At 45.1% G+C, this 26,783-nt stretch overlaps 1 protein-coding gene across 1 annotated transcript in view; it reads right to left on the bottom strand.

Moving 5' to 3' along the window:
• The window catches only part of cacna1ia (calcium voltage-gated channel subunit alpha1 Ia), a gene marked incomplete at both ends in the record, with an annotated part of 282,782 nt that overhangs the window by 166,304 nt on the left and 89,695 nt on the right, over positions 1–26,783 (bottom strand). Inside the window, one exon of the mRNA XM_080723189.1 lies at positions 1,994–2,091. Within this exon, the coding sequence (XP_080579315.1) occupies positions 1,994–2,091 (98 nt within the window). The remainder of the gene's footprint in view (positions 1–1,993; positions 2,092–26,783) is intronic.

Below are 26,783 nucleotides of genomic sequence, written 5' to 3'. Positions count from 1 at the left end.
GGTGCATCATGGGAGCAGAACAACAATGCAATATATCACTCACTGCAATAAATGGTTTTCATCTCGTAGACAGACTCTGACTGAATATCATAAATCAAAAACAGAGTGAAAAAAACTGTTTTCACTTTCTGTTGAGGTTGTTTTGGGATTTCTACCAAGCAAAATGTCCAAATGTTATTTGGGTCACTGTCAATCACTTATATTCTCACGCACGCACACACACACACACACACACACACACACACACACACACACACACACACACACACACACACACACACACACACACACACACACACACACACACACACACACTCTCACGCACTAACTGCACCATTTCTACCATTTCTTAACAGCTACGGTATGTTTTGTTATTAAATCTGTTAGCCCTTAAGCTATACAGTAGCTCTGAAATGACCGTATTACCTGGCCTGCCCTCTTATCTTATAGGCTCATTCATCTGCACTCTTTTATCTCCCAAGTTACTCTGAATCAATCAGTGCAGAATAAATGTGCCCTTACTTCTGTAAAAAATGGTGGAACTTGCTGTCTGCGGTCACTAAAATGGTATCTGTCCCCACTGAATTCATCATGAGGACTTTTATCTATTTTCCTCTTTGTGCTTGTGTGTAATGTCTTGCAAAAGGATTCAAAAGCCTGTCTCGGTGAGAGATCAATACGTTTTTGCCTTGTTTACCAAAGATCTGGCCTGCTTGCGTGCTTTGTGTCATCATGTAGTAGTTGTTCTCAAACCTTAGAATGTCAAGAAACACCAGCTTAATTATGCATTAGACAACGGACCCCCGTTTGATCATTTTCATCTCTTTCATCTCAGTGTGGCATCTCAGGGTCTTAGGCTGGGCTCAAACCTGAAGCTATTTCTTCTATTCTAGTCGCTTCTATCGCTTCACTTTGGTCGTGCAGGTCCGTGTTGGTAAGAAAATCATGTCCCGTAGGAATCAAGGCGAAACACCCGGGAAAAAGGCAGTCCCAACTCCAAACACCAAAAACATTTCCGTGTCTCCGGACGACATCAACGCTGATTGGCTGTCAGGACGCGATGGGTGGAGTGGGGGTGAAGCGAAGGTCGCTTCAGTTGGATTTTTCCAAGTGGGGCGAAGTTACAAAAGCAACGCTCGGTCGCGCGTCGTCTCGTCTTTGCATTCACTTTGTATGTAATCGCGCCTCTCGAACCATCCAGGTTTGGGCGCAGCTTTAGACTTAATATACCAGCCGTTTCAGCCGTTATCATCCCATATCATGGGCGATTATCACTTCTTATCAGCCCATTGTAATGGGCCAGTTGGGCCATGCTCTGCCGATTGAGTTGGTCAGAGTGTTAGTGCGCATGCGCCGACGCATTTTGGTGCACACTCCTTTCTCCTATTGAGCCAGGCTGTAAAAATCATATCAAATGGGGGTCTATGGCATAATGCATATCAAACTGGGGGTCCTTGAAATGAAAAAGGTTGAGGATTACTGACATCTAAACATCTTTGATTCAGATTGAATTCCCATCTGTTTTAGTGTCTGTAATAGTGCTGATGATGATCACATGTTTGTTTGATGTTGTTTAACTCAGTGGATCTGTCTAATTTCAATTAAACATCTTAAAGGCATTTGCAATGTTGTGACTCTTTGTGACAGAGTTGTAATGTAGACAAGCAGCTATATTTCCGTCCTTATCACTTATATATGTATTTTTTTTACTATTCTGAAAAACATTTTAAAATACTTCAAATAGCCGATCTACATCGAAACATTTTGAGCTCGTACATCAGCTACTTGAACTTTTTAAAAGGGTTTTTCAAAATAGTAAAAAAAGGCAAAGAGGTTTAGGGATAAGTGGTAAGGCATGGACGAGAACAGGGCCCTATGTGCTATATGAGCTCACATACCTTTCCACATGCACTGTGAATGGTATACTGCACTGCTACAGTATATGATGCTGATGACGCACATACGCACACACAGTGGTATAGGATCTACTCACTGGGTACTCTGTTGATGGCTTTCAGAGGTCGAAGGACGCGGACTGTCCTGATTGCTGATAAGTTGATGTTCTGGAGGTCTAATGAATACTCCACCATCCTGGAATGAGAGAGAGAGAGAGACCGAGAGAGAGAGAAAAAGAGAGAGAGAGGTAAATAAATGTTCAATCCAATTACAAACAGACAACAATTGATTCAAAACATACAGTATACATGGAGCCATAGGACCTGCCCAAAACGCTGACATTCAATGAACCAAGCGTGTGCTGACCAGCGTGACTGTCATCTGTCTTTAGCTTCTAAACCGGAGGGTCAGTACAATAACGTAGGCCATGAGACGTTCTTACCAAGTCACGAAAAACAGCTTGGATATAGGGCAACATGTGGTGTAGTCTCGTAGTCTAGCCTATATTGAGACATAACTTCATTGTCAATGCAGAATTCCCGCCCCAAAGTAAAAAATACAGTGAAAGGGAAATATACGGTACACTAAATGTGATGAAATAACAGTAGCTGGGTCATGCTGGAATGAAGTGATAATGCAGTTATGCAGGCCAGGGAATCAAGACAGATAAGGGCTGCCTCCAGCTACCGTTTGCAGCATTTCATGAAGTTGGTTGGCTGTATGAAATGCTACAGATAGCACTTTATTTCCTGCAAATCCTTTCCAAACTGGGTATCACAAGCGACAAACTGAGAGCTCCATTCGATGCTATTTTCACAGAAAGTTTGCCCGGAATAAGGGTTCATGTGGTTAAAATGATGTATGCGGTTTACTTGTTCAGATCTATGTTACTCAAAGTAAATGGAATGTTTAGTTTGCTAACAGATGCTAGGTTTGATGTCCTGCATGCTATATCCTTGGTACTTTGTAGCATTGCATCGGCCGCTTCCTCTGTTGTCTGTTCCCTAGCTTGGGTTCCAGCTGTTTAAGCTTTTTTTTACTTTTTACGTCGCTCTTTGTAAGAACAACTGCTAAGTGCCTAAATTCTAAATTGTAAACTTTGAAAAAGTATCAAAGGGGAATGAGAGTACACTGGAGGAGAAATGAGAAAGGCAGGAGAGGACATTATAAAGGCCTACAAATTGTTGAAAAGAGTGTTCTGTTCCAAGTGTTGCCTTCAGGATGTTGTTCCATAAGTCAGAGTTTGGCATTTGTTAGCTATATCCACAGCATAGCTAAGCTGTTAGCGCCCCTGAAACCAAACCACTTTCACAGGAGACCAGCTACAACTTACCCCAGCCTGCGCTGTGCGCGCGTGCGCACGCGTATGTGTGTGTGCGCACTCCCAATATGTGCCTGGGGCTAGAGTGGGTCTCTGTATGGGACAGTGCAGCAACAGCAGAGCTTATAACAGTCCAAACACAATCTACTGTACTGGCCTTTAACAACTCATTCACCTGCATGTGCTGTATAGCCTACAGTTATAGTAGTTCAACAGACAGCACATCATTCTAATTCATTAAGATGGCCAGATTAGTGTCACTTGTCAAGTGAATGAGAAATGAAATCTCTATCTACCAGCTTGTGGGCTGAGTGTGCACTCTGACTCAAGATTAACGCTTTTTTCATTGTTATCTTGAGTACAAGTAAGAACAACATTAGTTTGTTTTGTTTCCTCAGACATTGTAGCAGCTATATTAAAGGTACACTATGTAACTTTAAAGGTCATTATGACATCAAATGATCATTATTCTTTTACATTTTTAGACTTTTTTCATGTTTCCTGACCTAAATTACACAATTCTGTAATCTGTAATTTTTTGAAGGCTCGGAAAAGTGAATTCATTGGCCCCTGATACTTTCCACTATGTATCATTCCAATTTTTACCATTAGCATTTACCACTGTGGTTGTTGCGTTCCAAAAGAGGCAACAATTAACAGGAAAGTTCCTGAACTACGCCCTCACATCTAGAGTTCAGGCTCCACGTGGCCCTAGCTCCCACCACGTCGCACTGCCGATCCCACTGATATGTCCATGGATCTCTATCTCTGTATCTGTCAGTCCTTGTCTGACTAGAGTGACAGTATGAGAGCCTCATCATGTCATCAACCTGTCTTAATTTTTCAGAGACATTTTCTCGAAGGGTGCATAAATGATGTTTTGTTAAGATTTCTCTCTGCTATAGTACTTAGAATCTCAAATGTGTTTTGTAATTTAAGAGAGAGCATAAACATGCAGGCGTTCTAGACCCCCCAAAAAAAGGTTGTCCTCAGGACTGCTCAAAATATGAAGGGGTTCTAATAAAACATACAGAATCAAATTGAGAGAATAGGGAGAAGAAAGAATTGCCTGTGGCTCCAGCCCTTCAATCCCCTGTCACGCCCGTTTGAACAATTCTTTATGTTATATGAAGTGAAACAAAATGATGAAATGAAAATTCAGGTTGAGTGTCTGCATGGCTGAAGAAAGACAATAGGAGAATGTGAGCCTGCAGAACGGAGTAAAATGCACAAATGCACAAACGCAGACACACTCACACCCACAAACACTCGCACAAACAAATGTGTATTTTTTTCCATTGGTGGTGATCGATTTTTGAGAGGTTATGAAGAAGGCTCACTACTACACATTATAAATGTCCTCCTCTCTCCATCTGTGTCTGTATTTTATGTTCTCTTTCATCACTGACCAGTTCACCTCAGTTGGCCTTGTTGATGTTTTCAAACCTAATATCTCTTTGTCTCACTTAAAGACGAGACAAACAGAGATGAAGAGAAATTATCATTAAGACGACTGGAGGATACTTGAGTGAGACAGACAGACAGACAGACAGACAGACAGACAGACAGACAGACAGACAGACAGACAGACAGACAGACAGACAGACAGACAGACAGACATAATTTCAGCATAATGGTATATCTTTCCAAGTACAACCAAATGCCCTGTTTTGCTCAAGTGTATTGGTCGTGTACGATGGAGATGTCATCGTGAATGGAGATGTATTACGAAAGAATATATGCATTATCCATTAGTAGATCCATGATAAAATTATATTAATCATGTATTGGTGTTCTTGCTAATGATCCAAAATGATGTGTACTTTACTTTTCCATTTTTTTTTATCCAGGAAAGTGAACACATTGATTCCACAGCTGCCAGATCTTAGATTTTGGGGGTGATAGGGATTTTTTTTTAATATTTTATAGGGATCCATATGTCACCCATTTGAAGTAGTGGAAAACTTGTTTTACTTAAGTAAAAGTATCGATACGTATGTAGAAATACTCTGTTACAAGTAAATGTCCTGACATGTTTTAAGCAGTGGTGGCAAAAATACAAAAAAAAAATTAAAGTAAAACTAGCTATACTGCCATGTAAATAATACTCTGTTACGGTAACAGTCAACAATTCAAAATGTAATGATACGTAGCCTGAGATTAGTTCAGTCAGAATATACGCGAGAGATTTTCATGCTGCGCTATGTGGGTGCATACGGATGCTTAACACAACAGTATTACGCAAGACCCAAGCGTCATACGCCAACGTGGCAATCAGCTGACCAATTGCCGGTTATTCCTGCTGTCTTTTGTCTCAACTCGTGGTGCTTTTCCCCAACTCATTACTATATTGTGTGACCTGGATATTGCATCTTAAATGTATCTGACTTAAGTCTCCCATTATCTCTCCTACTGCTTCGAACGTTAATGCTCGTCCCAATACGAACGCTCGTTCTTTTACATTGTTTGAGCACTGTAAGCTGATGAGGGGTCGTGCGGGTGTGTACAGTAAAAAACATCTCCCGTAATGCTGCTCTCAAATTTCCACCACACGTAAACATCAATGGTGTCCCAAATCACTGGCTGTATTCTGTGGACCTGATCTAGAACATGCATTTCTACGCTCTGAATGACGGAAAGAGGGGAGGCCCATTTTACATCCATTCCTTGCATAAGGCTTTCCCCTGCCGTCAGTTTGGCTACAGTACACATATACCTGTATGTGTCAATTGAAAACGATTATGTTTGGAAATCATCCATAGATAATTTTCTATAACATCGCAAAGGTAGCTACTTTTTGAATGCACCAGCACAAAATAAATAATAAATATGGCAGTAGAACTGTTATTAGGTCAAATCCTCAGTGTTCATTTCTCCATTTCTCTCTCTGAGGGTACAGATGTAACAAAATGGACCTGTTAAAAGGGAGCATTGTTAATAAAAGTGTTTTTATTCTCTAATCAAAACGACATGCAGATTCCTCCCACTTCTCTTCAGATCTCCTTGATAATTCTTAGATATGTTTTATCGTCTCTCCGATGTTTCTGCTAAAAAGCTTTCATCAGGGTGCTGATTCATCTCAGACTTTTTGCATTTTCAATTACTTTAATTTTACGACAGCAGTCGTTTTGCAAGAATATGCTTCTTAAGTGTGGATACAGCTGACTGAGCCACTCTCTGTGCACAGTAATTTCCTGTAGGTGCTAACACCAAGGTCTAAATCTTCAGGATCTTAAAAATGGAAGAGTAGAGGGACCATCTCCTAACATACTCTATCATAGAGATAGTATAAGTAAATAATAATATTTTATAAAATGTCTGTCTGTCTGTAAAATGGTAAATGGTGCATTTATATAGCGCTTTTATCCAAAGCGCTTTACAGAGATTGTGCATTACATTCACCCATTCACGCACACATTCATACACCGGTGGCGGAGGAAACCATGCAAGGCACCAACCAGCTCACCGGGAGCAATGTGGGGTTCAGAGTCTTGCCCAAGGACCCTTCGACATTAACTCAGGGGGAGCCCGGATTCGAACTGGGAACCCTTCGGGAACCCTTTGTGCTCTAATAATGGTTTCTCTACCCCTGAGCTATGCCCCCCACTGTCTGTCTGTCTGTCTGTCTGTCTGTCTGTCTGTCTGTCTGTCGGAAACCGTCTGAACGATTCACTTCAAATGTTGTGTGTGTGTGTGTGTGTGTGTGTGTGTGTGTGTGTGTGTGTGTGTGTGTGTGTGTGTGTGTGTGTGTGTGTGTGTGTGTGTGTGTGTGTGTGTGTGTGTGTGTGTGTGTGTGTGTGTGTGTGTGTGTGTGACACAGGGTTGTGCAGTGAAAATGTCAGGGATCTATGCTGGGTCTGCTCCTTTTTTCCCTCCACACGAAATCTCTTCGACTGAACATTATCTGTATATCTGCTATTTCCCAGGTTCCCCCCAGAATAGGGCTGCTAGGATTCATGCGATTAAAGTGCATTTGAGTAGTCGGAAAGGCTAGAAAAAGTTGTATGGTAAATCAATACAGTCTATTTACCATAGTGTGAATTAATTCAGGTGCAGGAATGTGTGGGCATGTGTTTTGGAGTCTCCTTCTGTCCTGGTGGAGGCTGAGGTGCAGAAATGCCAGGCTCTGGAAGGAGGCTGATGAAAATGTCAGAGCGTACTTTTAGGGGCCCAGCACAACACCTGCTCTCTCTAATGACTATAGAGAACATGGTGCTGGCTGAAAGGCTGCCGGTGCCCACTGGGAACACCAGGCCACAAGGGTAAAAAGGGAGCATTCCAAATTGACCCGCATGGGACATGGGTCCATTTGTAGACTTTGTAGACGTTACACTCTGTCTGGATTATGGTGTTCAGAGGAAGAAGAAAAAAAAAACATACTGGACTGTACAGTAGGTAGTCTACTCCCTATCAACACTACACAGTAAACGTGGGTTCATTTAACAGAGAGTGTACAAATGGAACCAAATGGACCCTTACGGATGTCACTGTGTATTTACAGTGAGAGACAACAGAAGAAAGCGTGGCTGGGTGGCCACTAGGGGCGAACCCAACTTGTTTGCAATGTTTTTTGTAAAAAACTACTATGTAAAAAAAAAATCATTTTTTACATAATAGCCGTTTTAAGCTCCACGTAGCCATCTGGGAAGCGTTCCACACGCGTGCATGAGCCAACACGGCCCCCTGCTGTAAATAACTTCCCGTGGGCCTGCATGCTGATCAATGTTTTGCCACTCAGTCTAGATGAGGGGGCTGTGTGTCATGGTGGAAAAACGATGCAGGTGCATATTCTCAGTTAGGGGTATTGCATAACAGGCTGGGGCATGCATTACCTATTTTCATTGTTCCCAATTTGCATAGTTCCCAAGTAGGCCGGTGCCCGATGGGCACAAGCGTGTGCAAATTAAGGGATGGCCAACGCTTTGCAGAGGCAAGCATGTCAAAGTTCAAGGCGCAATGAAAATGTACATCACAAATGGAAGCTGGGGGCGCCAATATTATGTCCGCGCATTGTGTGACCATACCCATATCCGCCAAATTACTTTAGTCAGAGTGAGGGAAACACGTACCTCACCTTATTCTACAGTACAATTGGCCTGCAGTACTTATGTCTAAGGCCTCAGTGACTGCTTTAACTGTTGAAAAATAGCAGATATACAAGCTTGTAGATCTGCTATTTTTGAAAAAGTCGTGAAAATGTGTGCAAATCTTTGAAAATATGTAATTTTAGGGCGACGTTTGTAACTCAAATTTTGCTACTGGGTGGTCCTTGGAACTATAATATTTTGAGATATGAATATTTTTTTACAGGGGTCCTTCACATGAAAAGGTTTGAGAACCACTGACATAGTAGTTTCTCAAGAACAGACTAACTGAGCTGTTAACTGTTAAGTGAAAAGGATATTTTCTTTGACGATGGCTGGCCAGATTGCTGACATTATATAGAAACATAGGGTTTTCAAAAGAAATACCTTAGAAGGATTCAAAAGACACTTATAGAATTGGGTAAAAAATCTAATTTTCACGATTTTTCAAAAATAGCAGATCTACAAGCTCACAGCGCGGCACATGCTATTTTTCAATAGTTAAAGCAGTCAATAATCCTAGGCCTAAATGGGTTAAGCTCAGAGAGGGAGAAAAGGAGACAGGGGAAGGCAGTGTGTGAGCACGGCGAGGGCTTCCAATTGCATGGCTCTTTACGACACGTACTAAGTGGTCCAGTGGTTCTGGATGTGTTTCCATATCGTCACTGTCGGGCAGAAACCTTGTATCTCCAAGTTTCATCATACAAGACTGTCACACAAAACTAGTGAAAATAGCAGATCCACAGGCACACAACGCCTTGTGGGGCTGTACTGTGTTCAATGGATTCTTATGACATTTGATATCTTAAATCTTGCAACTGACGGTTCTATGTTATGTGCATGTAATATCTATATATCATGCTTTGCTCTGGGGGGTTTGTGATATCGGATTATGGTTCATGTTCGAGCAGATAATCTGTTATATCACAGCAGAGCAACACCACCAAAGTAAAATGCAATATCATTGCATAAATGGTAAATATCATTGTACATGTTTAATCTAAAAAGGTGTGGTTAATCCTGGGCTGAAGTATATAAAAGAAACCTATTTCTAAAATATGCAAGCTCACCAAGCGTCACATATTTGTTCTGTGAGCTTGTAGATCTTGTAGATTTTGGAACCTGTACCACAACCAGGGGTCCCATGCAGTGTTACTGCTGGCATGGTGGCCACTGTAGCCCTGGTAGTTCTCCTCTCTCTACCTCGTCTCCCCAGCGCTGAACCACAGATGAAATGTGCACCCTGGTCCGGGAAAACACGTTGTGTGCACGCACACACATGGTACAGTGAGGGAGAAGCACTCCTTACTGAGATTTTAAAGTACCAAATTAACCACTCAAAGATTTGCAAAGTGCAATCCGCTTTAGTGTTTCTTTTTGGAAGCCTGGATAATGTCAACAGATTGGTTTGCGAGGGGTCTACAGATGGCAGTCAGAAATGCCAGAGTCAAACGCTAATTAAGGCACTGACAAGGTTCTGCTCTGTATCTGTTATAATATAATTGCCATTTGCTGCGTTTGGAATTGCAAGTGACTTTTGGGCTTGTTTTTTGTTTGTTTTTTCTTTTATTGTGTTGGTAGTTGCAGGTAGGGGACGGGGACTTGTATCCGGTGTAGGTGCTAATTTGGGCATGCTTCCAAAAGTTGTCTAAAATCCATTCACAATCTAATGTCACATCACCAGGCTTTCCACTGCAGCAGTCCAACAATAAGCACTCCCTCTGCCTACGCACAAACACACCTAGGCAGGCATGCACACACACACACACACACACACACACACACACACACACACACACACACACACACACACACACACACACACACACACACACACACACACACACACACACACACACACACACACACACACACACACACTTGACTTGAGGCAGACAGAACCATGAGCTAAATGGAACAACCCAGGGTTATACAGCTGGGAGGAGAACCACCAAGAACTGAACCTCTCTGCTTGGTCTCACCGGGCCTAACGCTGAACCACAGTCGACTCGTACACCCCAGTCTGGGAGAAGGGTTTACCTTGCTTTTCTCCTGACCCCCTGGCCCACCCGTTTATAATGCTTCTGTTAACCGCAACCTCTCCTCTCTGGTGTGTTACGTCCTTCCTCTGGGCGAGCCTCCCGTAATCCAGGCCTACCACAGTATAAAAGCATTGCCTCTCAGCAAGGCTGTGTGTACTAAGTACTACTACTGTGTCTCCAGAGTCGTGCGTTTTAGTACAAGGGCCTTTTAGTTGCCCACAATTGTTACATTTAGAGGAGAGGCGAAACAAGGGAGAGGGCAGTCTGTACCCGAAAATCAAATAGGAAAAATGCAGGATTGGAGATGTGCCTGTGCCTGTGTGTGTGTGTGTGTGTGTGTGTGTGTGTGTGTGTGTGTGTGTGTGTGTGTGTGTGTGTGTGTGTGTGTGTGTGTGTGTGTGTGCGCGTGCGCGTGTGCACGTGCACGTGCACGTGCACGTGCACGTGCGTGCGTGCGTGCGTGGGTGGGTGTTCATCTAGAAGTGCCTCTTGCCTTCCAAATCAATCAAGCAGCTGTGTTTGGGAGAGTAATTAGTGATCGCCCATAGCCATGTCTTACTAATTGTTCTCTTTCTTTGGCTCACATCTATTTTTCTACAGTATCTCACTCTTTTATGTGTCCATTGGTGACCAGAGGGGTGGGGTATGCTCTCTGTGTGCGTGCGTGCGTGCGTGCGTGCGTGCGTGCGTGCGTGCGTGCGGTGAGTGTAGCCTATGCCAAAGGAAGGTAAAGATACTCATTAGATTAACTGTTGTAAGCAATGATGTTAGACATGGTCTTTGGTCCAGTACAGTAAAGCATGTACACACCAAGAATGACATTGTACAAGTGTGCAAATGGAACTAAATGGGCCCTTAGATTCCACCTTGTTCCATTTGTACACTTTCGGGATTACAATAACACTATGGATTTCACTGTGAAAGCCAATACCTGTGTCTCTGCCAGCTGTACATTGACAGATCATGCTGCAGCTGTTCTGAACAGCTGTTACAGTAAATTCTGCTTAACCAATTTAGAACGGGTACACATAATGTGTATCATTATTTTATGCTTTAACTATTGAAAAATAGCAGATATACAAGCTCACAGCGCTGCGAGCTTGTAGATCTGCTATTTTTGAAAAATCGTGAAAATTAGAATTTTGACCCGATTCTATAATTGTCTTTTGAATCCTTCTAAGATTTTTGGAAAAACCTATGTTTCTATGTCAGCAATCTGGCTAGCCATCGTCAAAGAAAAGGTCCTTTTCACTTAACCGGAGCTCAGTTAGTCTGTTCTTGAGAGACTACTATGTCAGTGGTTCTCAAACCTTTTCATGTGAAGGACCCCCAAAATTACATGTATTTGGCCACGGACCCCCATCTCAAAATATTTAGTTCCAGGGACCACCCAGAAGCAAAATTTGAGTTACAAACGTTCGCTTTGAAAATACATATATTCACAGATTTGCACACATTTTCACGACTTTTTCAAAAATAGCAGATCTACAAGCTCGCAGCGCGGTACTCGGTGCCGCGCTGTGAGCTTGTATATCTGCTATTTTTCACTGGTTAAAGCATTCAATAATTCTAGGCCTAAATGGGTTTAAGTTCAAGGTTTTAAGGTCTGTATTGCCATGCCAACACAAGGTTGTTAGGAACTTGGTTCTTCTAAACATCAAACATACAACCTGATAAAACAGTGGGTAATAATGACGGATATCAAAAACTAAAAAAGCTGGTTAGACGTTTTGGTTTTGTCAGATGATGGACAGTTGTCACTCAAGATGCTTGACCTTTTTTGCAGATTTGTTGCACTAGGACACAAACTGGTGCCTAATGTTAGATAGAATGTCGGAGTCAATGAAAGCCGGATAGACAAGCACAAGAATAGACAGTCGACACTATTTTATTTAGTGATTGTGACCTTAGAAAAATAATTGGTTCGGAAAATAGAAGACATGTTTTCTGATGTCTTGTTTTTCGATGAGCACATGAAGAGATGATCTCACTTGCATGAAATAATAGTTCATCTTTTCATCTTTTTTTCTTTATGTCCCGTTCTGTTTGAAGTCAAGCTCACACACAATGCAATGCGTTTTGAGATTAATGTTCAACTATTTTCACAGACTCTTTTCCTATTTTGACAGCCCTAGAATAGGAATGCTATAGGGTTCTTGTGGTTAATTGAGCTAATAATAAGTTTTTAGCAAGATTATAACTAGGAAGCCTTTGGGGCTTGGTCTGATGACAGAATCAGAATATGAGGAATTAATCTTAAGGAGTTGAGCATACCGTTATGGCCTACCGGGGGGAAAGAAGCGGATTGGACTCCTCGTGCATTGAAGGAAGCAAGAGCTCAGTCCGTTGCTTTCCCCAGGCTGGCAGAGGGAGAGTAGCGCCCAGGATAAAAGTTTAGGCATTGGTACTGGGTGAAAAGATGGGTTACAAAAATCGTGGGATATATAAAAAATAAATAAAAGTAGTGAAAAAAGCTGATCTACATGCTCACAACAACAATCTCACGTGTCTTCTAGCTCCACCGGGAACCACGGTTTTATACTATTGTTCATTATTGAGATGGTGTTTCTTTTTTGTACGTCTCCTGTAACAATATCTAAACTGGTGTTCGGCCACTGGTGACTGAATTTGTCCCGTAGGATCAATAAAGGTCTTATGGTTTCTGATCTGAGCTGGTCTGGTTTAAGGTGGCAAGACAATGGCTAGCTTCGTATGGAAGATGGTCTACTCACGACCAGGCTCTACAGATGGTGGTTAAAAAAGCACAGCACATCACAAGGACAGAGCTGCCAACCTGGGACCTTTACACCCGGACGGTTGAAGAGTGAGGATTCTGTCATGCTGGCTTTCTCAATCACCACCAGCAAAGGTCGTGGGCAGGAGAATGAATGTATCTACCTGCCTTATGGCCAGCTCTAGCCACCTTCTCCAGGGGAAAGAGAACAAGCAGTGTGAATGTTTTCATTGTGGGTTTTCAATGGGGAGGGAATAACTGACCCTGGCCTAAGGACTACACTATAGGTCAGTGGTGAGCAGCTTTTTTTTTTTTCACTCAAAAATTTTTTATTTTCCAAAAACATCAACAAATATTCACAATACACAAACATCAACAAATCCGAAATGAAATACAATATATAAAAAAAAGTAAATTATAAATGAAAAATAATAAATAAATGGGTGTGGCAACCCTCCTCTCATCACATTTGTATACATAGCTTTCACATACATTTCACAGACAGTGTTTACATTCACATTTTCTTTTCAATTGTCCGTTTCTCTGTTAGAGTCCTTATATCTGGTCCACTTCCACCATTTATTGTCCATTTGTTCCTCTTGTAGCCTGAGTCTATATGTTAGTTGTTCCATCACAAATATTTGTTCTATCAGCTCAGTCCATGTCCCAACCTTGGGAGTGTCCGGTTGACACCACGATTTTGTTATAGTTTTTTTTGCTGCAGTCAATAAAATTTTCACCAAGTATCTGTCTTCTTCTTGTATGTTTCCTCCTTCTAAATCCCCCAAATACATCACTTTACATTCCCTTGGAATCTCGTATCCCAGTATATCCTGTAAGTGTCCATGTATCAGTTCCCAAAAGTTCTGTATTTTAGCACATTTCCAAAAGACATGTGAATGGTTTGCATTGACCTCCCCACACTCTCTCCAGCATGACATCTGTTTATGTACCTGCTTGCTCTTAATCCTAGGTGTTATGAAGAATCTACTCAAATTTTTCCAGGAGAATTCCCTCCACATCCTTGAATTAGTAGATGAATGGTGTACTCCCCACATGTTTATCCAATCCCCCTCTGTAATTTCAATGTCCAATTCCTTCTCCCATTTTTCTTTTATATAAATCGTTGAATGATTTTCATTCCCCATCAGCTTCTGGTATATGGCTGATATGGTTCGAGTTTCTATCCCTGCATATTTCTTTATCATGATTTGGACTACACCATTCACCTCCTTGGGGGATTTGGCTTTGATTTCTTTCATGTAATAATCCCTTAATTGGAAATATCTGAAGATTTCATGCTTATCCAATTCAAATTCTCTCTTTAAATCCTCATAACACCTAAGATGCCCGTCCTTTACTAAGGTACACCATGCCGTCATTCCTTTGTCACCCCATCTCTGAAAACCCTGGTCATATTTGGCCGGTTTGAATTCACTATCAAAAGCTATCCATCTTAACACCTTTATATCCTCCTCCAATTTATATTTTTTAACTACTTTAAACCAAATCTCTAATGTAAACTGTGTAATCGGATCCAATTTAGATTTTATATTTTTATATGCTTGTCTATCCCCCACAATATTTTGTATTGGTTGATTATTATATTTTATTTCTATATCCTTCCATCTAGCATACCCCCAGTCACACCAACATCCAATATATCTCATCTGAGCTGCATAATAGTAATTCTTCAAATTAGGGAGACCCCATCCACCCCTCTCTTTCGGCAACTGTAGTGTTCTATATTTTATCCGTGGCCTTTTCCCAGCCCATATGAACCTTGTTATAAGTCTATCCCATTGATCAAATTGGGTTTGGGGGACCTCTACTGGTAGTGCCTGGAACAGGTACAATAACCTTGCTAACACATTCATTTTCACAGCCTCCAGTCTAGAACTCAAGTCCAGCGGCAGCGTCGACCATCTATCCACATCCTTATGGATCTCTTGGTTTATTTTGTTATAATTGGCTTCATACAATGTAGACATATGTTTAGTTATATTTACTCCCAGATACTTTATACTTTTTTGATTCCAACTGAAGTTGAATGTATCCTGTATAGTACTACTTGGTCTATAATTTAAAGTCAGCACTTGTGTTTTCGCTATATTGATCTTGTATCCAGAAAAGCGCCCAAACTCTCTTATTATTTCACTCAAAGCAGGAAGCGATTCATTCGGCCGTTCGAGGAATGTTATCACGTCATCCGCGAAAAGCCCTATCTTATGTTCCGTTCCTCCCATCTTTACCCCATGCACCCCCTCATGTTGTCTTACTGCTTGTGCTAATGGTTCAATGAAAAAAGTGAACAATGTCGGAGATAAACAACAACCCTGTCTTGCAGACCTTTGTAATATGAATCTATCAGATAAACTTCCGTTTACCTTGACTCTTGCAGTTGGTTGCTGGTATAAAGACTTTATACAATGGATCGCCTCCTCATTAAAACCGAACCTTCCAAGTACAGCATAGAGAAACCTCCATGAAACACGATCATAGGCAGCCTCCGCATCTATTGACACAATTAACGTGCTCGTTTTAGTCCTCTGTGCCTGCTCGACAATATGTATAGCCCTCCTTACATTATCATGCGTCTGGCGTCCCAAGATAAATCCAGTCTGTTCTTCTCCGACCATATCCTTAGTTATTTCTGCTAGTCTTCTAGCTATAATTTTCGTATAGATTTTATAATCAACATTTAACATAGAAATAGGTCTATAACTCCCACACAGTTCTTTGTCCCTCCCCTGTTTATGTATTACCGTAATTATTGCTTCATTCCATGAAGGTGGGATCTTATGTTTTTTCAATGTCCAATTGAAGGAGGCCGCCAATATCGGTGCTAATTCTTCTCTATACATTTTATAGTACTCAATCGGATACCCGTCACTCCCAGGCGCTTTACCATTCTTAAACGAACTTATAGCATCAGTCACATCTTCTATTGTAATTGCTGCCGTGATTTTGGCATTTTGAATCCGTCCTATTGAGGGCAGATCTAACTGCTCTAAGTATTCCTCCATTTCTTCCTCCCCTTCCATTTCCGGCTGCGTATATAGGTCTTCATAATGTTTTTTAAATATCTTTTCTATCTCTTCTGGTGCTGATTTGACCTCCCCTGTCCTAGAATCCTTAATTTTACAAATGCTATTCATTTCCTGTTGTTTCCGTATACGTCTTGCTAATAATTTGGTCGCTCTAGTTCCCGCCTCGTAATAGTTCTGTTTCACAAATCTACTCTTTTTCTCTATCTCTTCCAACTGATAGTCTTGTATTTTAATCTTCAATTCTTTGATTAACCCATATACATCTTTCTTTTTCGTGTTTTGATATTCTCGTTCCAGTTCTCTTAACTTTTCATTATTTTTCTTATAAAGTTCCAATTTAACTTTCTTCATCATAGACATCTCGGCTATCAGCTTTCCTCTAATTACCGATTTCATTGCGTCCCACACATAAATCGGTTCCACTTCGCCATTATTGTTTGTCTCTAAATATGTATTAATCTCTTTCCTAAATTCCTCTCTTCTCTGTTCCTTATTTAGTATGCCTACATTGAGTCTCCATATAGTCTGCCGCTTCCTATCGTTCAAGGTTATCCTCAAGTAGAGTGGATTGTGGTCAGATACATCCGCTGCTTCTATTCTACATTCCTTTACTCTATGGCTATCCTCTTTCTTCACAAAGAAATGATCTATCCTTGAGTGAGTCTGATGTGCCACTGAGTAATGAGTATAATCAATCTCTGAGGGGTGCAAAGCTCTCCATATATCTATTAATCCCATTTCCTGCAAAGTTATATTCACACATTTTGCTATATTTTTTTTACTTCTATTCAAGCTTGTTGTATCTTTTTTTTCACATAGCACCGTATTTGTGTCTCCTCCTATAACTAACATTCCCTTCGTTTCTACCGCTATGATGTTAAATAAATCCTTGAAAAAAGTTTTTTCACTTTCTGGGGGTGCATACACGTTTACCAAAGTAACTGGTTCATTATCCAATTTCCCAATCACTATAATATATCTTCCTTCTTTGTCTATAATCTGTTTCTCGAAATCAAAAGTCACTGTATTTGATATTAAAATTATAACTCCTCTCCTCTTCCCCCCCTTAAATGAACTAAAGTATGAATTCCTGTATCCAAATCTCTTTAACTTTTCGTGTTCTTCTTTACTCAAATGTGTCTCTTGGAGGAAGAATATCTGTCTCTTTTCTTTCTTTAGCTTTGTCATTACCCTCTTTCTCTTAATCGGTGAGTTCAACCCATTTACATTCAGTGACATTATCCCCATTATATTAGCCATCAGTTATTTGTGTAATCCCCATCTTCTGTTCTCCCTGTCTATGAGTACCATTATATTTACAAGCGGTTGCCACACCAAACAAAAAAAAAACACACAAAACAAACATACAATTCACATAAACATCACACTCATTTAACTTCCAAACATGGGGTGACTCCACTAGTCCCCCTGAAATCTCTAACTGAGGTGAGGGGCTTGTCCCCATACTAAACAGGGCCCCCTCCCTAGACCTGGCAATATCCCCAACCTTTGGGTCCTCCCAACGCCTAGCCAACTACAAACAATGAAATGAATAAATAAAACACCTCAAAACCCCTCTACCCAAAAAACGGTAGGTTCCGTACGGAACCATTGTTTACTTAGATATGGAAGGATGACCTCCCACTTGGGTAATGACGCCCCCTGGCGATCATTCAGAGAAACTACTTCAGCTCCCGTACTAACGTAGGTAGGAAGGGCCTGTCACTCAAACCGGAGTGACCCGCCTCCAGGCTATATAAGCCCCCGGAGGCGGAAGTAACATCCTCTTAATACCACTCTCTGCCACATTCAGTGAAACAGAGGGGCATTACGTGGGAGGTCATCCTTCCATATCTAAGTAAACAATGGTTCCGTACGGAACCTACCGTTTACTGTCAATATTCCAGGATGACCTCCCACTTGGGATTCTTAAACTCCCCTCTAAGCCACAACCTACTCTCATACCCCCACACACCCCTCATACGGGTGAGCACAGCCCAAACGGGCGTGACCCATCACCCAGAAGGTCCCAGGCCCACCGGACCTGGGTGTGAAGGCATGAGAAAATAAAGAGAGACCCTGACAGACCGAAGTCCGCCTCATTCAACTAAATGAAAAGGACAAGTCCGCCTTATAAGTAAGACACACTATATAAGGAAAACACAGGGTCCCCCCAAAATACCCCAGGTGGCTACATGCCCACCTGTGGGAGGGGAAGATCCGACTCCTCTATGACGTAGAGGAGGCAACTGCACCCAGAACCGAATGCGCTAGCGAAGAGGATTCGATATCCAGGTGATAGTAGGCTGCAAAGGTAGAAGGCGAAGACCAATTCGCCGAAACACAAATCTCCTGAACGGAGACTCCCTTTGCCAGTGCCCACGAAGTAGCCACACCCCTAGTGCTATGGGCTTTAAGTGCCGCCGGCACTTCCACACCCGCACTAGAGTAAGCCAGCCTAATAGCAACCACAATCCACCTCGAAAGAGTGGGTCTAGACACCGGCTTTCTGACAAGAACATTGCCCATTTCTACAAAGAGCTGAGAAGAAGCTCTAGAACCAGCAGTCCTGTCACAGTAGGCCTTCAATGCCCTGACAGAACAAAGGCAATTCAGCCGTTCATCCTCCACCGAGACAAACGGAGGAGGATGAAAAGCCAGAAGAACAACAGGCTCCTTAGGAACCACCATGTTCTTAGGAACAAACTTAAGATGAGGCTTGAGCAACACCTTGAGATCATTGTTCATAAACTGCATGCACTCCGCAGACACCGAGAGAGCTTGCAGGTCACCAACTCTTTTAGCCGTGGCCAAAGCCAGCAAAAGAGCCGTCTTGAAACTCAAAAGTTTCAAAGGCATCCCTACAAGCGGCTCAAAGGGAGCCCGACATAGGCCCCCTAGAACCACCTGCAGATCCCAAACTGGGAACAAAGACCTAGTCACCGGCCTCAAACGTTCAACTCCTTGCATGAACTTGATGACCTCCGGGACTTTAGAAGGTGCCTTGCCCGCCACCCCCAGGTGACAGGCATTAATAGCCGCCAAATACCCCCTAAGGGTAGAAAATGCTAGACCACTTCTCAAGCGGTTCTGCATAAATTCCAGAATTTCCTGGGCTGACGCCACATGAGCCACCACAGGTGGAACACGCGACTCACACCAGTCCTCAAAGGCATTCCACCTTCCATCATAAGACGCCCTCGTAGAGGGCGCCTTAGCACTCTGAATGGTATCAACCACTTCAGAAGAAAAACCGGCTGCCAGCAGGTTTAACCTTTCACGTGCCAAACCCACAGGTCTAGGACCTGCAGGTCTTGGTGGAAGATCTCCCCCCTGGCCTGACTCAACAGGTCCCTGCACTGAGGCAGCTGCCAACCCGGTTCGCAAAGGAGAGGGGCGATCGCCGATCTCCACGTGCCCTTGTAGGGAGCCACCAGGAGCATCTCCAGACCGAACCTCCTGACTCTCTCCAGAGTGGGTCGGATTAAGTCGAAGGGGGGAAACGCGTACAGTAGACCTCTCGGCCACGTGTGCGCTAAGGCGTCCAACCCCAAGGGGGGACTGCCCTTCACCGCGAAGAACAACGGACACTTCGTATTCTCCGCTGACGCAAACAGGTCCGCCACTGGCTGACCAAACTTGCGAAAAATCTGGCTCACCACCCTGGGGTGGAGAGACCAATCCTCGTAGCGAGGACCTCCCCTGGACAGGAGATCTGCTCCGCTGTTGAGGAGACCTGGGACGTGTGAGGCCCTGATCGACTTGAGGCGCGACAAGCACCAAACCGTCAATTCTCGAGCCAGACGGTCCAGTGGCAACGACGACAGGCCCCCCTGTTTGTTGACATAAAACATGGCCGTCGTATTGTCTGTCCTGACCAGGACGTGACAATGCAAAATCCAAGGCTCGAAATGCTTGAGCGCCAGGAGTATAGCCATCAACTCCAAATAGTTGATGTGACGACCCCTCATCTCCAGAGGCCAAAGCCCCTGCGCTGTGCGCCCCTCGAAAGTGGCTCCCCATCCACTGAGACTGGCGTCTGTCGTGATCGACTTGTGGGAAACCACCTCGCCAATCGAGACTCCGCTGGTGAGGAACCCCTCCACCAGCCACGGAGACAGGGCGATCGCGCAGGAAGGGGAAACCGTAACCTTCTTGTACTTCAAGGAGGGCGGGATCCCGAGGGATAACATCCATCTTTGAAAAGGTCTCATATGAAACCTGCCCAAACGCAACAGATGTACTGCGGAAGCCATCATTCCCGTCAGTACCATGCAACTCCTGTAAGTGACCTCCTGGCCCACTTGAAAGGAGTCGAGACATTCCCGAAACCTGTCCACCCTCTCCTCTGAGAGACGGGCCGACATGTCGGATGAGTCCAGAAGGACCCCAATGAATGTAAGACGACTTGCTGGAGTCAGCATGCTCTTGCCGTGGTTGACTATGAAACCTAAGGCCTTCAGGTGAGCCAAAACCACTTGTGTGTGACGCGCCACTTCGTGGGCGGAGCTCGCTGAAATCATCCAATCGTCGATGTACGTCGCCAACCTGACGCCCTGCTGTCTCAGCGGGGCGATGGCTGCTTCGGTCACTTTCACGAAAACCCTCGGGCTCAGTGACAGACCGAAAGGGAGTACTGTATACTCGTACAGGCGACCCTCGAAGGCGAACCGAAGGAATTTCCTGTGTGGGGGATAAATCTGGACGTGCTGATAAGCATCCTTCAGATCCACTGAACAGTGGAAATCCCCTTGCCTGACCGACCGTAACATGGTGGGTACTGTTAGCATCCTGAAAACGTATTTCTTCAGGTACACGTTTAGTGCCTTTAGGTCCAGGATGGGACGTAGCCCCCCCCCCTTTTTGGGCACCAGGAAATAACGGCTCCAAAATCCCATGCGGGATTGGGTCCTGTCCAGCTCCACTATAGCACCCTTGCTTAGCAATGAGCTGATCTCTTCTCTCAAAAGACTTGCTTTTAAACCACGTGCTCTGGTATGAATAACCCTGCTCGAAAGCGGGGGTATATCTGCGAACTGTAACCTGTAACCCCTGGTTATCGTTCGAAATACCCAATGGCTCGGGTTGCATAACTTCCACTGGCGCGCACAGCGTGCTAGCGTGTTTTGAGCGAGAGAAACCCCACCACTGTGCTTCCGTGACGGCGGAGCTTTTTGGCGGCCGGACCGGAAGTGGGGAACCTGCGTATCCGTATCCGGAACGACCGGATGCGGAGCGCAAGGGTTCAATAGGCCGCATGGCGGAAACACCTTCTGGTTGTACCGCTTGACTAGCGGAGCTATTTTGCGGCGGGACCGGAAGTGGGGAACCTGCGTATCCGTATCCGGGACACCCGGATGCGGAGCGCAGGGGTTCAATAGGCCGCAAGGTGGGAACACCTTCCGATTGTACCGCTTGACTAGCGGAGCTCTTTTGCGGCCGGACCGGAAGCGGGGAGCTAGCGAATCCGTATCCGGTGAAACCGGAAGCGTTCGGTTTTGGCTCGATAGAGCGACAGGAAGAGCAAAGCGATTCGACTGATAAACAGACTCGCCCACAACTAAAGCATTCTCCCCTGACAGGAGAGGAACTTTTACGTTTAATACCTGCTCTAAGGCCTTTATGCTTGTCCCTTGACCCGGGCTCATAGTAGGCCGACAGAATTTCTGACTCAAGGTTAAATTCATAGCATCGCTCACGCGAGGGAAAATCCACTCGCGCGCATGAGGAACCATATAATTGTTTGACGTTAACATTACTGGTTGCTGATAAAACCTCTGACTGATTAAAGAGTCCTGACGGGACTCCATCATTCTTACAGGAGGCATGCATAAAGGATTCATATTGTCGACGCGAGGGATATCCCACTCGCGCGCTTGAGGAACCACATAATTGTTTGACATTAACATTACTGGTTTCTGATAAAACCTGTGATTGATTATCGAGTCCTGACAGGACTTCATCATTACTACAGGAGGCATGCACGATGGGGTCGTCTGTGCTAGTGCGAGAGAGTTGGACAGAGACAGACTTTGTTCTTTCAACATGTTTATTGTCGACACAGGAGGCATCAAAATTAACATTTTCATTTCCCCGACACGGGGTACCGAAAAAACGCCCTCGTTTGGGGGGAGGGGGACCGAGAGACACCTCGGACCCCCGCCCCAGCACAATTCCCCTCTTCAGAGTGTCATTTGCGCTGTCCCCTACCGCGGCCACCGCGGTATGAAGACTGCTGCCTGCCATCCTTGGACGGGCGGCGCGGCTGAGCGCGCTCGGGAACCACAGCCTTGCTGCGGGGCCTGTCAGGCGCCCTGGCTGCAGAGGCTCCCCTGGAGGAAGACGAGTGCTTCTTAAAAGAAGCAGAGCGGCCCCTTTCCTTGGCGCGGGAGGAGCGGGACGTCCTCCTAGCTTGCTGCGGTTCATCCTGTGGCACTGTGGTGGACTCGACGATGTCCTTAGCCGCCTTGAAGAAGGTAACTCTACCCTGCAGCAGCTCCAAGCCCCCACCCATGAGGGTGGTGGGACTGTTCTCCATGTTTATGAGAGACTTGTACATCTCCCCGCGAGGACCTAGAGGCTTCTCGCCCACGTCCCTCTTAGGCTCGAGGTCGACATAGTCGAGCCAGCGGGCTCTCTCAGACTGGAGGTTGTAGTCCATGGACCTGCCCATCCACTTAACCGCATGCCAATTGACCTTCAGCATGATGTCAAATAGAGTGTTCAGTTCAGCTGTGTGCTCCCCCGTGGGCAGACCTTTGACCAGGTCCTTGGTGGAAGCGAGCAAGAGCTGGATCAGATTTAGGTCCTTAGCGGCCAGAGCAGCGGACCGGTAGGCGTTACGAGCCCTGTCCGACTGTAGCTTGTCCTCCAGGACAGTGAACCCCGGCGGGTTGGTGCCGACGGGGCCAACAAACGGCCCGTTTTTAGCCGTGCCTACATCTTTGTACTGGGGTCTGACAGAACTCAGGAAAGATTGTGCCAACAGGTGGTCCAGGTTAGGGCAGGTGGACATGCCTGCCTCCGCACCGCCCACCAAATCCAACACAGAAAAAGGCAGCTTCCTGGGGTCTTTATGTGTCTTCCATGAGGAATGGAGGGCCTTGGTGAAACCTTTCACCAGCGGCAGCCTGGAGAGGACATACGGGGCGGGAACCGAAGGCTCCTGCCCGGGCATTTCATCATCATCCTCGGCCTCTTCAGAGGGGAGAGGAGGTGGCAACTCCTCTCCAACTCTGGCCAGAGCTCTCATGTAGACTGTGAGATGATCCAGCATTTCTGCTGCAGAATCGACGTCCTCTGCTCCCGCTTCACTCGCTTGACTGGCGGGTGGAGGGGCAGTGGTGCCTGAGGAGGCCTGGGAGCTCCCTGCGGCGTCCAGTTGACGTGCTGGAGCCGCAGGGGCATTACCTTTCACAGTGACCGTGAGTCGAGAACCCTCGTCATCGACGGAGTCCTCCTCCTCCTCGGCCGTGTATCCAGAGTATTCAGAACCAGAACCCTCGCTCTGACAGGAGCTCAGGTCCGACTCTCGCCTGAAGGTCTGGACTGTTTTGGTGATGCTCACGTCGAGGGGGACGTCCCCGACGGTCACATCCAAGCGTTTCTTTTTGGGCACCGCGCCCGAAGGGGAAAAGGCTACCGGAGATTTCGTCTGGACGTTAGCCTTCTTGGTCGCCTTCTTAGCGGCGACTTCACCAGACCCGCCAGCTCCAGTGACAGTGGAGCTAGCTGCGGTCGGTTGCGCGGCAGGCGGTGTCTCATGTAGCACGGCGCCATCTTGACTTGGAATGGCGCGCTGGTTGCCAAGCGGATCTCCGGAAGGCAGCGCCGCACCTTGACCAACGGTGCGGTCCGCCTGGGGAAGGAAAGACTGGGCTGTGGGGTTGAGAGCAGTAGACCCACCTGGTGGAGCGCAGGCCCCGAGGCCTGCCCTGGCTAGGTAGAACCGGTGTATCAGAACATCGCGGTCGTAGGCCACGCAGCAGTCACAGAAAGGTCCTGCTCTCCCCTGAGGACTCAGTGCAGAGAAGGCGTGTGCAACGCCCATGCAGCCGACACAGAGATGGTGAAGATCCTGTCCGTCGATGAGTCCTGGACAGCCTGGACATTGCCTCGGCAGGAAGGCCAGAGGATCCATGGCGAAGCACTGTAGATAGAGTTAACCAGAAGCAGACGAGCTAACAAGCTAACGGCTAAGGCTAGGCCACGCTTGATTCGGGCAGGGCCTGAACAAGCGGTAAGCAGTGTAGCTAACGTTAACAATAGCAGACGAGCTAACAAGCTAACGGCTAATGCTATGCCACGCTTGCTTCGGCGGAGGCCTGAACAAGCAGTAATAATCCTTTGTTATAAAAGGAAATAACCGTCGATTTAGGACGGAACAAGAATAAGTATTCTTAAGTACGGGTTAATTCAACACTCGCCAGTGGGCGACTCCAATGCCACCGCTTTAGGCTAATGCGCGAAGAATAATAATACAAGGCTGAGTTTCAACTTATCTGAATGTGATATCGCAGAGAGTGAAAAGAGGATGTTACTTCCGCCTCCGGGGGCTTATATAGCCTGGAGGCGGGTCACTCCGGTTTGAGTGACAGGCCCTTCCTACCTACGTTAGTACGGGAGCTGAAGTAGTTTCTCTGAATGATCGCCAGGGGGCGTCATTACCCAAGTGGGAGGTCATCCTGGAATATTGACAGTAAACAAAGCATTCCCCTCGTCGGTTCCATACAATAAAACTCAGATGAAAATTCTCCCACGACTCTAGGTCCATTTCTAATACACCCCGCAGTTAAACTTATACTTATTAAATCCCCCTTTATATTTAACTGAGGGGGTTAATTTCCATTACCTTTTAATATCACATTAAATCTCTATTTTCCCCCCCCCTCCCCTTCCTCATCAAAACTGCGTTTTAACATTTGCAATTCCTTAAACATAGCGTGCCCACACTCACTTCTTTGACTGGTCTTGCCTTCTGTCTTTACCCTTTTGCAACATTCCTCTTTTCTCTTCTCCCGTCTTTCTCCTCAACACACGCTGCCATCTCTCCACGTTTTCCTTCCTTCGTCTGTCCTTCTCCATCGCCGTGTCAGCCGTCCTCTCCGTTCTCGGTTCATGCTGCGCCTCCTCATCCTGCATCTTCTCCGTCGTATCCTGCGTCGTCTCCTCGCCCAGCGCCGCCTCCACGTCCCCCGCCGTCGATTCTGGTGCCCGCGTCCGCGGTGTTGTCCTCTCCCTGTAGCCTCTAGCTCGGATATCCCTCGCTGCTTCTGCCGCGGACGTATACACCTTCGTTCCGTCGTCCCACTGGACTCTTAGCTTTGTATATGGGGATTGAAACGTGATTTTTTCTTGTTTTAACAGCCGTTTAAGTGGCACATACTCCTTCCTAAGTTTGACCACTTCTGGTGGGTAGTCATGGTCCCATCCGAGCCTCTTCCCGGCCACCTTTGTTTCCTTAGCCCACGCCTTTCTGAGAACCAACTCTTTTACATCAAATCTGTGGAAGTTGATAATGATAGAGCGTGGGGGAGCCGCGTCGTCCCGAGGTTTTCGCGTCAGGGCTCGGTGGGCTCGCATGATCTGTAGCTCCGTGTCCTCTGGTAGGTCGAGTTCAGCCCACATCAGTTGCTCTATGAATTCAACCATGTTTGACCCGTCTTCTGCTGTTTCTGGGCAATTGAACAGTCTTATATTGTTTCTCATTTGCCGCGATTGCATGTCCAGCAGCCTTTCTTGTAGTCTCCTCACCCGATCCTCCAGGTATTCTACCGACTCGCTCGCCTCAACTTGCCACTCCTCCGTTGCTAACACTCGGCTTTGGACCTCCGCTATCTCCGCTTTTCGTTCCTCCATCTCTCCGCTCACCTTCTGTTGCTGCGTGTCCATTTCTTCTTTTAGAATCCTTATTTCTTCTTGGTTCTCTCTCCTTATTTCTTCTTTCAGCTTTACAAAGTCTTGTCTCACTTCTTGTCTAAAAGTTTCCATGTTTTGTTTGATGTCAGCGAGTCCTCTGATCACCTCCGCCATTTGCTCGGCTGTCGCCATTTTAGCTTCTTCTTGTTTCTCTCAAATACTTGTTTTTAAGCACCACTATGTGTTTTTTACCGGTCCTAGAGTCGCCCTAGCTTCTTCCACACACTTTTTTTTTAAAAGTTTTTATCTTACATGCTGTTTTTCATAGATTATTATCCGACTATCGGGGAGCTCGCTTTTCAGGCTGTTACTCCCTCCGCCATCTTCCCGGAACCACCCAGTGGTGAGCAGCTTTGATGATGGAGAGGGCCACTCTATTTCCACACTCACTCTAGAGGGCCACATATATTCTGTCAGGCACAAACCTCTCATCCCTGTATTTAAACCTAATGCCTTTGCAGTGGTGTGTTCTTTTTTTTTTTTTTGGATGGCATTATTATTATTCCCTCCCTCCCACACGCACGGCACGCTTATACATGCACACATATATTTGTGCTATTCGTGCACTGACGTGCAGATCTGCTATTTTTTCATTTGAATCCTGAAATTTAGCTATTTTTTTATTGGAAACCTGAAAAGTCCATTTCGAATGCATTTAGTTATACTTAGCCTATATGTTAACTTTATGAACTTAAAGTAAATACAAATGCATTGGGCTTAAAAAATTGTAATACTAGT

This window comes from Nannobrachium achirus (genome assembly GCF_963921795.1).
Source record: "Nannobrachium achirus genome assembly, chromosome: 4".
Classification (NCBI taxonomy): Eukaryota; Metazoa; Chordata; class Actinopteri; order Myctophiformes; family Myctophidae; genus Nannobrachium; species Nannobrachium achirus.
This window is presented reverse-complemented; position numbering and strand designations above follow the sequence as displayed.